Here is a 14,732-nt window from a genome sequence, read left to right as displayed (position 1 = left end):
CTTTGTTTTTCCACACTTGCCTGGGCTTTGGTACAGGCTGTGGTGCAGCACCAGCAGGGCCTAAATCCAGGTAGTGCTGTTCGGTCATTGCAGGCTTCATGAGATCAATTACTGACCACCTTGGCTTGTGAATGATGATGTGGCTCATACAGTGATGTAGCCTCACGTATCTCTTCGGGGACTCATGGGCAATAGGAGCCCTGTGCTTTGGAGCTGTTGCTGATGACAGTGGCCTGCACTGTGTTTTGAATGACAACCTTTCTGATGATCTTATCCTTGGGCACCTGTGGAGCACGGTTAGTGCAGCAAGCAAGGTGCTTTCTTTGTCGTCTTAAAACCAAGGACCCAAAAAACCAATTCCAGCTTTTAAGAGCTTGTGGGAGGTCAGCAAGTGGGTAGAAGATCTGTTTCTCCTTCAGTGTCTCTAAGTCTTTCAAATTAATAAAAACTCATGAGAACATCTCTCTGGGTGCAAAATCATTGAAACTCACGTATAGTTTCTTTTCATCATATGAGTTTTGCTTTGTACTTGGGAGTCCCTCTTCCCAAACATGGTTAAGTGAAAAGTCAAGACTATGTCTTGGTAGTGCAGCTCTCAGGGTTCCATAGAAGCCTAGACAAAAGGAGCCTTGTGCCGAGACAGTAACAGTGAATGGATGGATGGAAGGCAGCCTTTTCATTTTAGACTTACAAAGAACTACACTATTTCCCCATTTCTTTTCTTGCTCTATCAACTAGGAATTCAGCTCAGGTTGAACTGACCTGTATGTAGGTCCCCAGAGTTTGTAGATTAATTTTTGGCTTACAGATTTGTACTCATTATGAATGTTTCTCTCTTCCTAAAGTTCCATAAGCCCATTTTTTGTTGTCTTTTTTCACAACCCTTTGGGAAGAGGTAGAAGGAAGGGAATAAAGCAAACAGAAGTCTGCCGTGATGACTCGTTGCTGGGGAACGTCTCTCCATCATGACTCGTTTAGTCTCCCTCACGCACTGCGTTACCACAACTCCAATGGGTGAGTGGGAGGAAGAATGTATGACCCACTGGCCTTCCCACTGCTATCTTGCAGGTGGATAAACAAGAATGAGAAAGCCCATTCATTTGTTCATTCAATAGGCATTTGCTGGAAATTGACCAGCCTGTTCCTAAGACAGAAATCCATAGGTCTCACCAATTCCATTCTTACTAATTTTGCTACAAGACTGGAAAAGATGGGGCAGGGGGACAAAAAAAGAAGAAAAATCGGAGACAAATGTGTGTTTCTCATCTGTCCCTGAGTTGCACTGCTTTACATGCAGTAAACTGTTAGCACTTGAGCTATTATTTCAAGCCTGTCCCTTCCTGTTATGACTTCTCAGGATTTCCGAATCAAGCCTGATCCATTTTATAAGCCCCGGCTGACTCCAAGCAGATTGAAAGGGAATTCCACTTATTGTCTTTATTTCCTAAATCAATTGGAAATTTGGATCGGTGGATTTTCAGGAAAGATTTTGTTTACCAACCACGTAGCAAACCATTTATTGACCCTTCAAGGCCATTGCTTCTGAATTCTGTGAAGCCAACACAGAGATGCTGGCGAGGGCCCATTATTCCTGCTTGGGACTTCACAGCATTCTGTTCATGCTGCTGTTCATTGTTGTAATTTCACGATGCTGTCAAGGCGTGTTTACACGTTGATCTTCCCCACCACATACTCAGAGTTCTGGGAAGGATGACACAGGCCACTGCTTGTCTAAGTCTGTTGCTATAATGGAATACCTGGGACCGAGTCATTTATAAACAGTAGGGATTTATTTGGCTCACACTTGTGAGGACCAGGAGGTTCAGGAGCATGGCACTAGCTTCTGATGAGGGCCTTCACATTGCACCAAACCCTGATGAAAGCACAGGATGGTCATAGAGTGGGGCGGCCCTGCCCTGATAACAAGCTCATTCTCATTGTAAGTACCCTGCAGCTATGAAAGCCACATTAATCTGGTAGCTCTTGTAGGTCTCACCTCTCAACAGTGTTGCTTTGGGGATTTAGTTTCCAACACATGTATTTAAGGGGAACATGTTTGAGCTACAGCACAACTCATCTAGTCATGAGTGTGGTCCACTCTATGGAATGTCGTCAACAAGTGCTTGTGACGGATGGACCATAAGAACTCAAGTTTCTTTGAAGCCTTCTGCTATTTTCTCAGGCAACACAGACTCACACTGGAAACTATCTGAATGCCCTTCCTTCTCATTGCCTCTTTTATTTGCCTGGGCAATCAACACTTGGGATTCTTCCACACAAGATGCCCTGGTGTCAAGTGCAGTTGGTTTCCCTCTGCTCATATGAGAAAGGGATCACTGGGCACGGCCTTGAAATACAAGCTGGTGAAATAAACAGTGATGACCTTCCCCTGCTGTGCTTTCACAAGAGTGTTTATGTTAAAGGGCTGTTTCTAGCTGACTCTTTTTAGGAACCACCCCCTGAGAAGACAAACCCACACCCATGCCTCTCTCAGCTATTCCCTTGCTCCAAAGGGGTCCGGGCAGCAAGGGGAGGAGAGGAAAGGAAGGGGATGGATACTTAAGCTCCCAGTTTTCAGTCCCTTGAAGCAAACTGTGTTGCTTTTACTGAACTATAGAAAGTTAAAGACAACACAAAGTTGTTATGGACATCGTGTCACAGTCTATGTAGGCATTGCTTGTGATGCCCATATCCGATAAATTGCTGGCTTGAGTTCTGGCTACTCTGCTTCCGAGACACAGCAAGTGATGGTTCAAGTACTTAAGTGTCTGCCATTTGTGGAGGAGGTTCCATTGGCGTTCCGGCTCCTGCCTTTGGCCTAATCTCACAGCCCTGGATGTTGTAGCCATCTGGAGAGTGAACCAGCAGAAACTCTCTTGCCCTCTCTCTATTTCAGATAAATAAATGAATAATACAGTTTGAATAACTTTCATTTAAATCGTACTCTCCTCACTGTTTTTATTACAACTTCCTTCCAAGGGTTTTATGCAAATTCTAGCAAGGAGAATTGCAATGTTGAGGTATTCACATTTGATTTCTCCATCTCTTTTCACCCATCACTAAGTGGGATGCTTTCAATTCACATATTTTGTCTTCTTTCCTCTTTGTCACAACTGATGAAATAAGCTCATATATATGAAACAAAAGCCTTTAAATGATGGTGAAGACCCCAAAGAGAGTCAAATCTGGGTCCTGCTTTCGAGAGGCTTATCATCCAGGTAACAAGTCAAATAAACATAATGACGTGTGTGAGGCACAATGGGATTACAGTACAGAAATACTTATGGTACTCAGTTCTGCCTGGGTGAGGTGATGGGGGATTGGAATGGGGAAGGTCTTCATAGAGATCCTGAAAGGTGAAGAGTAGAACACATAGTATGCTGAAGAAGTAAAAATGGTTTTGGAATAGCTGGGAAGGAGGCAGAGTTGATCTCCAGCATATGAGCTAAAATATTAGTCATTAGCACAGGACTTGGGCAGGGAGGAAAAGCCTGGAAAATGTCAAGGGTCTGGGGTTGTATGTGTGCACATGGAAGGGTAGACATTTTCATTGAGAAAATTAAATAAAGGAATGTGAAATGAGATACTGTATTCCATCAAGATCTCTCTCCATCCATCCGACTTTCCAGTCTGTTCTGTTATACTGTTTCTAGTTTTTAAGCATATTGTCTTGGTATGTCCTTGCAGGATGTCATCTTGTTTAGTTTAACCCCTCTTCTCCTTGTTAGTTTAACCTAAGCCCAGGTAATCACTGTGATTTTAATTGTCTCCAGCATTAAGCAGCACAGAACTGGTGGATATTTTGCAAGATTCTTAGCTGCTGAACTGAGGGGAGGGAAACACCAGCGCCAGAGATGGGTGGGGGTACCTGTGAGCGTTTCTAGTCTTTGTGCTTCCAAATCAGCATTTCTGGAGGAAGTTCTTTACAGTGGGTTTTGTAAAGATTTAGTTGACAATCAACTTACAGATTCCTCCCTAATTGGCTTGGCCAGTTTAATATGTTCTTGGTCAAGGCAGGCTGGCTTCTATTACACAGTGCACTGAGTATTTCCGGTGCTACTCTGATTCCAATGGGAACTTTGCTGTTTTTGGAAACAGAGCTCAGTGAAGGCTGGTATCATTATGTCCCCTGAAGTGAACCCAGAAGGCCTTCCATCTGATACAGTGTTTCTGATCTTTGACTGCAAAGAGCCAGACTTGAGTTTGGCAGTTGCATGCTAGAGGGATATGGTTTTATAGTGTTCTTCCCCTGTTCTCTTCCTCCCCAAGACAAAACAAAGCTTTTTATTTTTTTTCTGCTTCTTTGAATTGAATTCTAGAAGGGCTTATGGTATCCAGTCTGAGTAGGCAACACCTACACACAAAGAAGTTTTTCTTGGTCCAGAGTTGCCTGGACTCCCATCAGAGGAGGAGGCAGGAATGTCTTGTTACACCAGGTCCAATGTCATCGGTGTTGACTCAACCCACTCCCTTGAGGCTGTCCAGTGGTGATCACACAGTTATATGACAAGGGAAGGAGACAAGCTATTTTGTTATGAGTTCTGTGTTATTGATTGGAGTCATCAGACAGCATGAAGGCAGTACTGGACGGTGGTTTAATTGACAGTAGGGCCACCATAGAGCACGTGTCTCTGGAGAATTTGTGAAGGTGGAAAAGCAAACTGATAGGGCAACCGTAGAGGATTGAACTGAAGTCTGCTTCTTGAGTTTCTAAGTAAAAGAAAGGAACAAGTGGAAAATTCCATTTTCCTTATGATCCTGGGAGGACATTGCAGTTCTGAGTGCCTTTTGCATGACTGCAGCAAGAGCATGCTTTATGTGTTTGCAATCACCCAAAAGTCCTCCCCATTACTCCTCTTCCTAAACCCTTGCTGAGGCTTTTGAGAGTTTACCAAGTTCTGCTGGGGGAAGGCATTTGGGATAGAAGCATTTGTTCTGTAGAACTGAGTTCATCTCAAGAAGACCAGTGTAGAACACTAAAGAACATATCTATATAGACCTCTATCTGTTCACATATGCATTTTACAGGTTTGAGGAAACTAGAATACTATTTTGCTTTCATTGTTCATTCCTCTTCCTTGCTTCCCCCTCTGTCCTTAACCTCTACTCCTGACTCCAAAGTGAGTTTTTGAGCAAGGCTTCATTTAAAAAATGCAAGAGATTCCTGCACTGTGGATTGGCTCCCAGCACTTGTTTTTAAAGATTGCTCCATGTCTGTCTCCCTAATAATCCATATTAGCTAGCCAGCTAGCAAGGCCAATGATCTAAATGCTATACTTGACAAATCCATGCCTTCTGATCCAAGTGTCTTCCACTGGCTGGCACCTCCCAGGACTGCCAAGAACTCATCAAGGGCAATGGCGGTGGATATGGTTAGGTTTGTAAGAGCCATGACCCATGACTATGTATAGGAGCAAACTGCTCAAGGACATATTCTCTTTCTTGTTACTTCTATTGAGTTAGGCTTATCCCCTTGTAAAAATGGTGTTTTTGTTTTTCCAGTCTGAGTCTGGCTTTTCATTCTTTGAGGATTCTATACGCTTGTCTAAGGAAGGGGTATCATGGCACTGTGGGCAATCAGTGTGGATAGTGACAGGGGCTTAGATCAGCAAGCACATCCAGTTATGGAAGTGGAGTGCAAAGTGCCCGAATACGAAATGTGGATTCCATTCAGCCCCACAGGAATATTTGCGAGTAAGAGATGACAGGATCAGATCCCAAGGGGTGCATGCCATGTGGACAGTAGGAGCCAGGCAAATCTGGTGGCAAGGAAACCCAAGAAGAAGCAGTTGCAATGGTCCAGGCAGGACCTTCTTCCTGCCATCTGGTTGGCATGAGTTGCCTGCATGCCTTTGCTCATGTTGTGTTCATGACTCAAGATGCTTGCTGCCTTTAGTGTTTCCTGGCAACCATGGGCTCATCTTCCAGGACTCAATCAAGAGCCCCTTGGGCCTCATCCTGAGCAGGCATGAGCCTTGACTCTGTGACTGACACGTGTCTCCTTCCCTTGTCTCTTGCAGGCAGGAAACCTTGGCATGCATCTCTGAGTGCACTTCCCCAAGCCCTGCTCCACCTCCTTGAAGGCAGGGCCAGACCTTTACCTCCTGAAACACTTGGCACAGTGCCTGACATTTAGCGAACTCTCCATAAATGTGTGATGAAGGCTTAGGTTTTCTAAACAAAGAAACTGCCTATAGATGGGGGCAAACAGTCCACATTTGGGAGGTGACTTTTCAAAGTTACGTCAAGGCTTGGTCAATGATGGCCAGTGGGTCAACTCCAGCTCTCTTTATTTACTGCTTTTGTAAATAACGTTTTATTGGGACGCAGCCAAGCCCTTGTGTTTATGTGTTGCCTACAGCTGCTTTCACTCTGCAATGGCAGAGGTGAGTTGTTGTGACAAGACCATATGGCCTGAAAATCCCAAAACATTGACTGTTTGGCCATTTACACAAAAGCTTGCCAGCCTATGAGTTAGATAAATAGGGTTAATGCCTAGAGGTAAATGCTAATGGAAAGAGGCAAGATTTTTTTTTCCTTTTCCCATTTCTCCTTAACATGCCTACACTCTGTTCCCAAGTAATGGCATTGGTCAGTAGACCTACAGGTACTGAGGGAGAAATATGTATGCCTTCGTGTGTTGCAGGAGGAAAAAGGAGATCAAGAGATCTCAATGCGGAAGGACCGCAGCTGGAGCTATGAAGCAGATTGTATCTAACTTCTACTTCTCCCCACTGAAATCTCTCCTGCTGTCCTCTCTCCTAGTCATCCAGTTTGGTTTCGTTACCCTCTTTGTGGCTTCCTTTCCTCTGGCACCTGTTTTTGCCCTGCTCAACAATGTCATCGAAGTACGGCTTGATGCAAAGAAGTTTGTGACGGAGCTGAGACGACCAGATGCTGTGAGAACCAAAGATATTGGTATGTGCCCCATTAAGGGACCATGGCAGCTCTATGTCCTTCCATCCCTTCATCCTACACTCAACCTCCTCCCACCACGTTCAAGGGTATCAAAAGGGCAGGGGCTAACACATGCTTCTTTTCTCCTATGAGCTGCCTGTCCTCATGTGCCTGGGTCTACTGAGGCCCTATTATGTACCCTGCTTGTTCCATTGGGCTTCCACGTGGTGGGCAGGCACCTGTGACCATCCTAGGTGCCTCATAACTTACCTGCCAAACATCATCCTGAGCTACAGTGCTGTCATACGGGCCGAGCATGGAAGCAAGTCAGATGCTCTGCTTTCTGTCTTACAGGAATTTGGTTTGACATTCTTTCTGGAATCGGCAAGTTCTCTGTTATCATCAACGTAAGTGCTCACAGTGTATCCCAGTGCTTAGTGGGGAGGCTTATAGAGAAGCAGAGAGCTAACTCTGGTTCTCTCCCACCCTTTTCCATTTGGAGCTTGACTCGAGACAGCCCTCTGGTTCATAGCGCCCACATGCCTGGTAACAGCAGGCTCTCACCAGAGCTGTGCAATTTTATTTTTAATTTCATCAAGGAAAAGGAAGATAATTATCCATCAGATTGCATACCTTGGCCTTAAGAAAATCAGATCTTTCCTTAGAGCCAAGAATAATGAGGAAAGAATTTTACGTATCTATCCATCTTTTTCCTTTCTGCTTCTACTCCTGACTTAAACAATACCTGGAACATTGCCAGGCTGTGATTCCTAATTACGGCTCCTTTGGATTGTCAATACAAAGTCTTAATTATCCCAAGGACTTGGACACTGTGAAGGTTAAGACAGGACACGGAAGCAGAAGGGGCCTACCTGTAGTGACCTCTTAACTGCCTTGCCACACATGTCCACGTGGCAGAGGAAATCCCGTTGGGTCCTAGCCAACAGCAGTCTTTTGCATTCTGGATGGATCACAGCCAGGCAGACCCTCCTGTTCCATCTCCCAAGAAGCTATCAGCCAGTTCGGTGCACACAAAGACAGCCATCATCCACCTTCCCTTGCGAGAGAAGCATGGATTCCAGCTTTGGCATTTATTCGCTACTGAGAACACACAGAGACGGGGCAGGAGAGGCAGAGCAAACCAGCCTGCTGCACTGTGACTATTTCAAGTAGGAAATGCACACCTTGACTCTTAGGAACACTGTGCAGTTTGGAAGACAGAGCAGTGATTGTGTCTACTAACAAAGAGGCCCTGGGGAGGAACTGCTTTCCCTCTAGAGAAAAGAATGACATGAAGTTTTACCTCCCTGGCTACTCCAAGGTTTGTTTACTTATCTATAAAATGGGAGGTAGCCATTGTGCTCAAAGCTTCCATTCTGGAACTTAAACAGGCTGACAAACAGATAGAAAACAAGTGCTCGACAAATTGTAGCTGTGATGACTGTAAGTGTGTTTTTCATTCTCTTGTATAGTTAAGGCCATCCACAGTCCTGTATACATTCAGAAAACAATCTCCAAACTGTTTTTTAAAGGGCTTTAATTGTTGGTGCAGAATACAGTATAAACACCTGCCAAGAAGATGGAGGATTTTCCTTGCAGAAAGCACCTCCTGCTCAAACACGGTTATTCAGTTGCAGTGTGGCTTGCTCTGTGGACACTTATAGAGCACTTAGACAAACCAGATGCTGTGAGGGATGTGTGTGGCTTCATCTAAGGACCCACTCCTTTCCCCCTCCAGGCCTTATTTTTCCTAAGTACAGTAGATGAAAAAAAATTCTGTTACACAGTGTCTTAAAAAGTGTTGCAAGAGAATGGTCAAATTGAGCTTACCATGCAATCACGTTTTTGGTATTCCTGGCTTTCTTATATCATCTCCAGGGCAGATGCTGCGTGTCTCTGCCCATTTAATCCAGTGCTCTATTTTGGCGTGGCCAACACTAATGCTAATTTTCAAATGTCTTAGAGGTGGATTCAATTGCCAGCCCCAAATGACCCAAACCGACTTAGCATCCTCAGCTGCTGCAAACATCATTCATGCTCACAGCTACTCTCTGGTGGATTTGTTACCATATATCAAGGATGGGAAAGCTAGGCAAGCCAGCCCCAGGGAGTCGGACAAGACCCTGTATGTGCTGCATGTGCTTGTGTGTGAATCAGAGCAGCAGCTCTGAATGGACAGCTTACACGTGGACAGCCACTCAGTTGGATTGGCTCTGTGTCATCTGGACCGTGTCCATCCCGATCAATCCTCTGTTTGTGGTTCCACCCCCTCAGGCTTTTGTCATTGCTGTCACATCCGACTTTATCCCTCGCCTGGTGTACCAGTACTCCTATAGTCACAATGGGACCCTGCATGGCTTCGTCAATCACACCCTCTCCTTTTTCAACGTCAGCCAGCTGAAGGAGGGAACACAACCAGAAAACTCACAGTTTGACCAGGAGGTTCAGTTCTGCAGGTAAAGTCATGAGAAGCTATAGAGGCAAGTAATTTTCTGGATGATTCTGAAAGATGACATGCTCCTTGCTCCCAGTCTCCTGTTCCACTCCCAACATTGAATCATTTTTAGTCAATCAACACATATGTATTGTTATGAAGAAGACAAAAAATCATATAGCACAGTCTTCACTGTCAAATAGTTTGTGATGCGATTGAAAAAGAAAGAAGCTTACGCATGGGACATAGCAGATCAGACAGTGAAAACTGGAGTATGCACAGAGAGTCTGGGAACCAGAATGACAAGGTAGGCTTCCTGGAGGAGCTTCTGGGAGATGTGTAACGTTCTGGGGAGCTTCCCACCAAAATAAGTTTATCCTTCAAAAACATGTTCTGCAGGCCTAGAACAGTAACCTAGTGGCTCAAGTCCTTGCCTTGCATGTGCTGGCATCCCATATGGCTGCCGGTTCATGTCCCGGCTGCTCCGTTTTCCATCCTGCTTCCTGCTGTGGCCTGGGAAAGCAGTCTAGAAGGGCCCAAGCTCTTGGGACCCTGCACCCATGCGGGAGACCCATAAAAAGCTCCTGACTTTGGATCGGCTCAGCCCTAACTGTTGCGGCCAAATGTGGACAGAAGATCTTTCTCTCTGTCTCTCCTTCTCTCTGTAAATCTGACTTTCCACTACAAATAAATAAATCTTGAAATTATTAAAGACATATTCCACGGTTTTTTTTTGAAACACCTCGTATATGTATAACTTCCTGAAAGAATGTAAGATCAAACATATTTGAATTTACATAGATTGAAGTACATAATGGGAAATTCTGATATCTTCAGGAATTTTTTTAAGTGTTTTTAATTTATTTGAAAAGTAGAGTGACACACAGAGAATGAGAGAGAGGGAGAAAGAGAGAGAACGATACAGAGCAAAAAGACGTCTTCATCTGCTGTTTGGCTACCAAATGGCTGCAGTGCTGGAGCTCTGCTAGGTTGAAGCAAGATGTCCAAAACATCATCTGGATCTCTGACACGGATGGTAGGAGTCCAGATGTTTCAACATTTTTTTTACTGCTTTCTCAGGTGCAGTATCAGGGAGCTGGATCCAAAACAAAGCAGTGGAACTTGAACTGGTCCTTCAATAAGGAATGCCAGTGTTGCAGGTGGTGGCTTAACATGATGTACCACAGCACCAGACCTGGTGATTTAAATATGATGCAGTGGGAAGACACTGGCTTTTTGGTGTTAAGGAATGAGAGGGTGCAGAGCAGGTGTAGGAACGCTGACCTGGTGGTTAGATGTAGGAGAACTCAAGAGAACGCTGCACTGATGTGCCATTCATACCCAGCGCATAGACCAGGTGGCAGAAGGAATCAAGAGAAAGGGAGAAGATGGACTATCGTATGGAGCATGATGCAAGTCTGTTGATAACAGGTGTAGGAGAGAGGGCGAGTTTGGGATAGGATCTCTCTAACCTTTAAGCTCATGTCAGAGTGCAGGGAAATGGTGTTTCCAATGATGTAACGGGAAAGCTCTAAGAATCTTGCTCAATGGTGTACATCCTAACTTTTCTTTCAGTCTTGTTGCATTTGTAATGATGATAAGAAATCTAAGGTGGATGATTCTTAGGCACATCAAACTTTCAGAGGGGTGATCGGAGGAGTCATTGGAGTTAAGAAACAGAAAACCCTTTCCTGTTGTCCAAGGAGGGACAAATAAACAGAAGCAGAGCAGAGGGGGGAAATTTACTTTTTAACCTCAGAAACAGAAACAGTATGGGGATAGGACTGTGCTGGATCACTACTGTGAGAACCAGGGCAGTTTTACACACAGTCCCTGGGCCAGTGTATTCCTGCTTCCATGGTGGGAAATGCAGTGTTCCCTGATATTCTGGCAAATAGTGTTGGGAACTCAATGACCCTTCATATTCTTAGCTTTCAGTGACCTCTGGAAATAAATGTGGTCAAATAAAACTGATTTCTCGGGCTCCAACTCCCGCCTCGCCTGGAATGGAGGTATCTTAAAAATAGCAGGAAAAGTTGGGACAAGTTTCTGCTGCCTGTTGGAGAGTTTGAGATGCATTCCCAGCATTTTTGCAGTGGCGCTTGCCTCGGCAGGGCTGCTGTACACACAGTCCTGTGACAGCAGTCTGCTGGCACGATTAGTCACCGTTGAATGTGGGGTCAAGGGGTCACTGTGTCCTGGAGGATGCAGGGTGCCTTGGCAGTTGGCTAGGCAGGAGGGGAGCAAGGACTGACCAGGGGTCATGGTCAAACCAGTGGCTCTGTTTGAGGGGTGTTGAGCACCCAGAAGCAGCATCCTTGGGAGACTCTGGCAAGGATTTGGTGCAGGGCCTAATTGCTTCCATACTCTGAGGCCCCCTGTCAAGTTGGTGCAGAGGTGAACTCCCTCCCAGTCCATGGTCGCCTTGCTTATGCTCCGGCTGAAACCAGAGGTGGAGTCAGCTTTTCCGGGTGTTACCTTTCCTGACATTTATCAACTTCTAGATGAACATGGTTCTCGTTAGTTTTTAATTGCCTGGACATTTTGTTTTCCCTTCGCTGAAGGCCCATCTCAGAAGGCAGTCTTAAACATCGCTTGCTTAGATGGCATAATAATCTTTAAGAATCGTAATTACGTTCGACATTAATATGACATTTGTTTCCTTCGGGGCTATTTCAAAATGTTTGCATGCCACTGTTTGGGATTGAGGGATGCATGTACTCATGAATTGCATAGAAATAAAACCTCTGTAAGCCATAAAACCGTCCATCTGACAGTGGATGGCCAGCACACACAGGGGTTCTGTGCCGTGATGCAGTGTGACCGATGTCAGTCTCTGTTACCCCACAGGTGAGAATGGGGAGAGGGGAGAGGAGAAATCTAAGCCAAGAGCCTCTCCTCCAACTCTGCCTCTAGGTTTTCACATTGGGGAAAAATGGGGCTTTGCAATAAAGAACTTCTGAGCATTCTTTCCTGTTTTTTTTTTTAAGAGTTGATATAGAATGACACTTACAGTATGTTGATTTGTCTAGACCCAGCAGTAACTATTCCAGCACTAAGCCTTGTCCAGTCCTTGCCATCTTACCTGCAGGAACCAGGGCAGTGCCCAATGGTGACCATTCCCTGGGGAGTCTATCTGCATGAACATCACTTGAATGTGTGGCCCCTCACATTATTGTCTCAAGGGTTTGTCTGACAATAGTTGGAATGCATGGGATCTTATTATTTTTTAGGTCACACATAAACTGAGTTCAGGCAGTATGGCTGTTCAGCACGAAGAGATGGATTCAAAGGAAACAGCCACGACAAGGGGCTTCTGTTAGAACATTCTTGCAGGGAACATTGTCATGTAATTTTAAAGCTAACACAAAATGTTGATTTGTGCGTGTTGATTTGTGTGTGTGCCAGTTTAACTTACTGTGAAAATCCATGCCATTTCACACTATCATCATCCTCTTTCCCTGCAAAACTTGAGTTAGAAGCACTGGATATTGCTATCAGTTACATTCTTCTTTTGAGACTGTGATCTTGTTTATTAGGAAAGCAATTCATATGTGTGTATAAGAAAAAGAGAACAATGGAAAAGAGAGGGCTCCCTTCTCAGCCTTCACTCAGTTACTTTCTCCGTGGGAAGCAACTGTGTCTGTGTTGAGTGGAAGCTTCCAGAGATTACATTTCACGTGTCTTGTCTTCCTGCTGGTTTCCTCTGTGGTTAAGCGTGCACACCATGCATTCTTGCACACCATTGAGGTGTAGAGAGCGCATGTGCATGCCTTCCGTGCCCTTGGCCCCGGACCACACATGCTGCCAGGTCCATGCTGTGGACTGCAAAGTGGACAGTCAGAGATGGAGCCACTCAGTCTTCATTAGTCAGTGGGCATCACTGCTCCACATGAGAGTTAGTTTGTACACACTCTTGCCTGTTTCATTATTGAACATCTGTGATTATTAGTAGGCTCATGGGGAGACTGCCATCAAGTCAAGGAGTTGGAAGGACAGGAGGGTAGCATCTGGGAATGTCTGTGAAGCTATCCTCCCACAAACCAGATCCTTGCTTCCCTTTGGGAGTCACCATCAGCAGTCAGGAGTTGGCCAGATGAAGGGGTTCACCCAGCACTGCGGCGTAGAACGACCAAAGCCCTCCAAGCCAGGGGAATAGGTGTGGTCTTGGAGGGCATTTGAGTTTGACAGGAATGGAACTGGGTGGGGCCTCCTCCTCCTGGCCCGAGGGTTGCCTGTGTCATGCCATTGACCTGGACACCCAAGCAAAGCCCCTTGTAGCGGCTGATGCTTTTGAATCTGCCTCAGCACATGGTGGGAGCGCAGGAGAAATGGGGAGCGGCCATCGGGGGGCTCTGTCCTCCCAGGCCCGAGGGTTGTGTTCCCCAGCTGCTGTTAGCACACAGAGAGAAGGGCAGCAGCGTAGTGTGCTGAGCCTCTCACAGGGACACTTCATTTTCCTAACATCTCTGTGATCTAGGAAGGTTTGGGCTCGTCTTGTAGAAGAGTACCCGGGGCATCAAGACAAGGGGATGACTCAGACACGGACAGAGTATGAAGTTGCGGGAGGTGACGTACAGTCTTGGCCAACCCCAAGACGCAAAACTTCTGCGGCTTGGAGACAAAACAAATACCACAGACCATTATCACAGTGGCGGAAGCAATAAAGTCCATTAACCACTGTCTTCTGTGAACATTTCCACTCTTCAACCTAATTATCTCTTTGTTTAGTTAATGTCTTCTGGTTGCTTAATGAAAACATTTGATAAGCCTGATCTAGGGAGAATTTTTTTTCCAAAAAGTTATGAAATCCAAACTTATGTTGAAATGTAAACAGCCAGTCATTGACCTATGGCAGAGGTTTGTTAGAATCAGTGCTTGGCAAATTCTGAATTGTGCCTCATTAGTGGCTCATGAAATCACTTAAATGAATTATGATCAGCATTTGAAAGGCTAGATTAGGAGAGGAAAGAATAGAACAGGATGGAAAAAAAGTCAGTGCATGACGCACTGCAAGGATGTGTAATTTTTTTCTTCAGCAGTTACATTTGTATGTCTGTGTGCACCAGCGTGAAACACAAGTATTCAGAAAGTATCATGGCTAATAAGTATTATCTTTCCTTTCCATTTTCCCTAAAACTTGTCAAAGAAGTGCTTTCCCCCATTTGCTCCCGTCAACCGTCATTTTCACAAAACTAGCTTTGGAAAGAGAAATGGGAACAGATGCACAATTCATTAACTTGTCCATTGTTCTTGTCTGTGGTGTGGCTTGCTTCCGAGTTCCTGACACATCTGCGTGGAGGTATTTTCAAGTCGAGCTCTCTGGACAGATATGTGTGTTCATCTGTCGCCAGATACTCGCTTAGATGGATGTGCCTGTTAGATTCAAAACATGTTCTGG

At 45.1% G+C, this 14,732-nt stretch overlaps 1 protein-coding gene across 3 annotated transcripts in view; it reads left to right on the top strand.

Annotated features, from left to right (window-relative positions):
* Positions 1-14,732, top strand: part of ANO2 (anoctamin 2) — a 349,050-nt gene that overhangs the window by 257,947 nt on the left and 76,371 nt on the right. For all 3 annotated transcript variants that reach the window (XM_058655873.1, XM_058655872.1, XM_058655871.1), the window contains 3 exons: positions 6,766-6,918; positions 7,252-7,304; positions 9,172-9,353. In XM_058655873.1, the coding sequence (XP_058511856.1) occupies positions 6,766-6,918; positions 7,252-7,304; positions 9,172-9,353 (388 nt within the window). The remainder of the gene's footprint in view (positions 1-6,765; positions 6,919-7,251; positions 7,305-9,171; positions 9,354-14,732) is intronic.

The sequence above is a fragment of the Ochotona princeps genome, chromosome 27 (assembly GCF_030435755.1).
Source record: "Ochotona princeps isolate mOchPri1 chromosome 27, mOchPri1.hap1, whole genome shotgun sequence".
In the NCBI taxonomy this organism is placed as follows: domain Eukaryota; kingdom Metazoa; phylum Chordata; class Mammalia; order Lagomorpha; family Ochotonidae; genus Ochotona; species Ochotona princeps.
The sequence above is the reverse complement of the archived record's forward strand: the minus strand, read 5'-3'. Positions and strand labels throughout refer to the sequence as shown.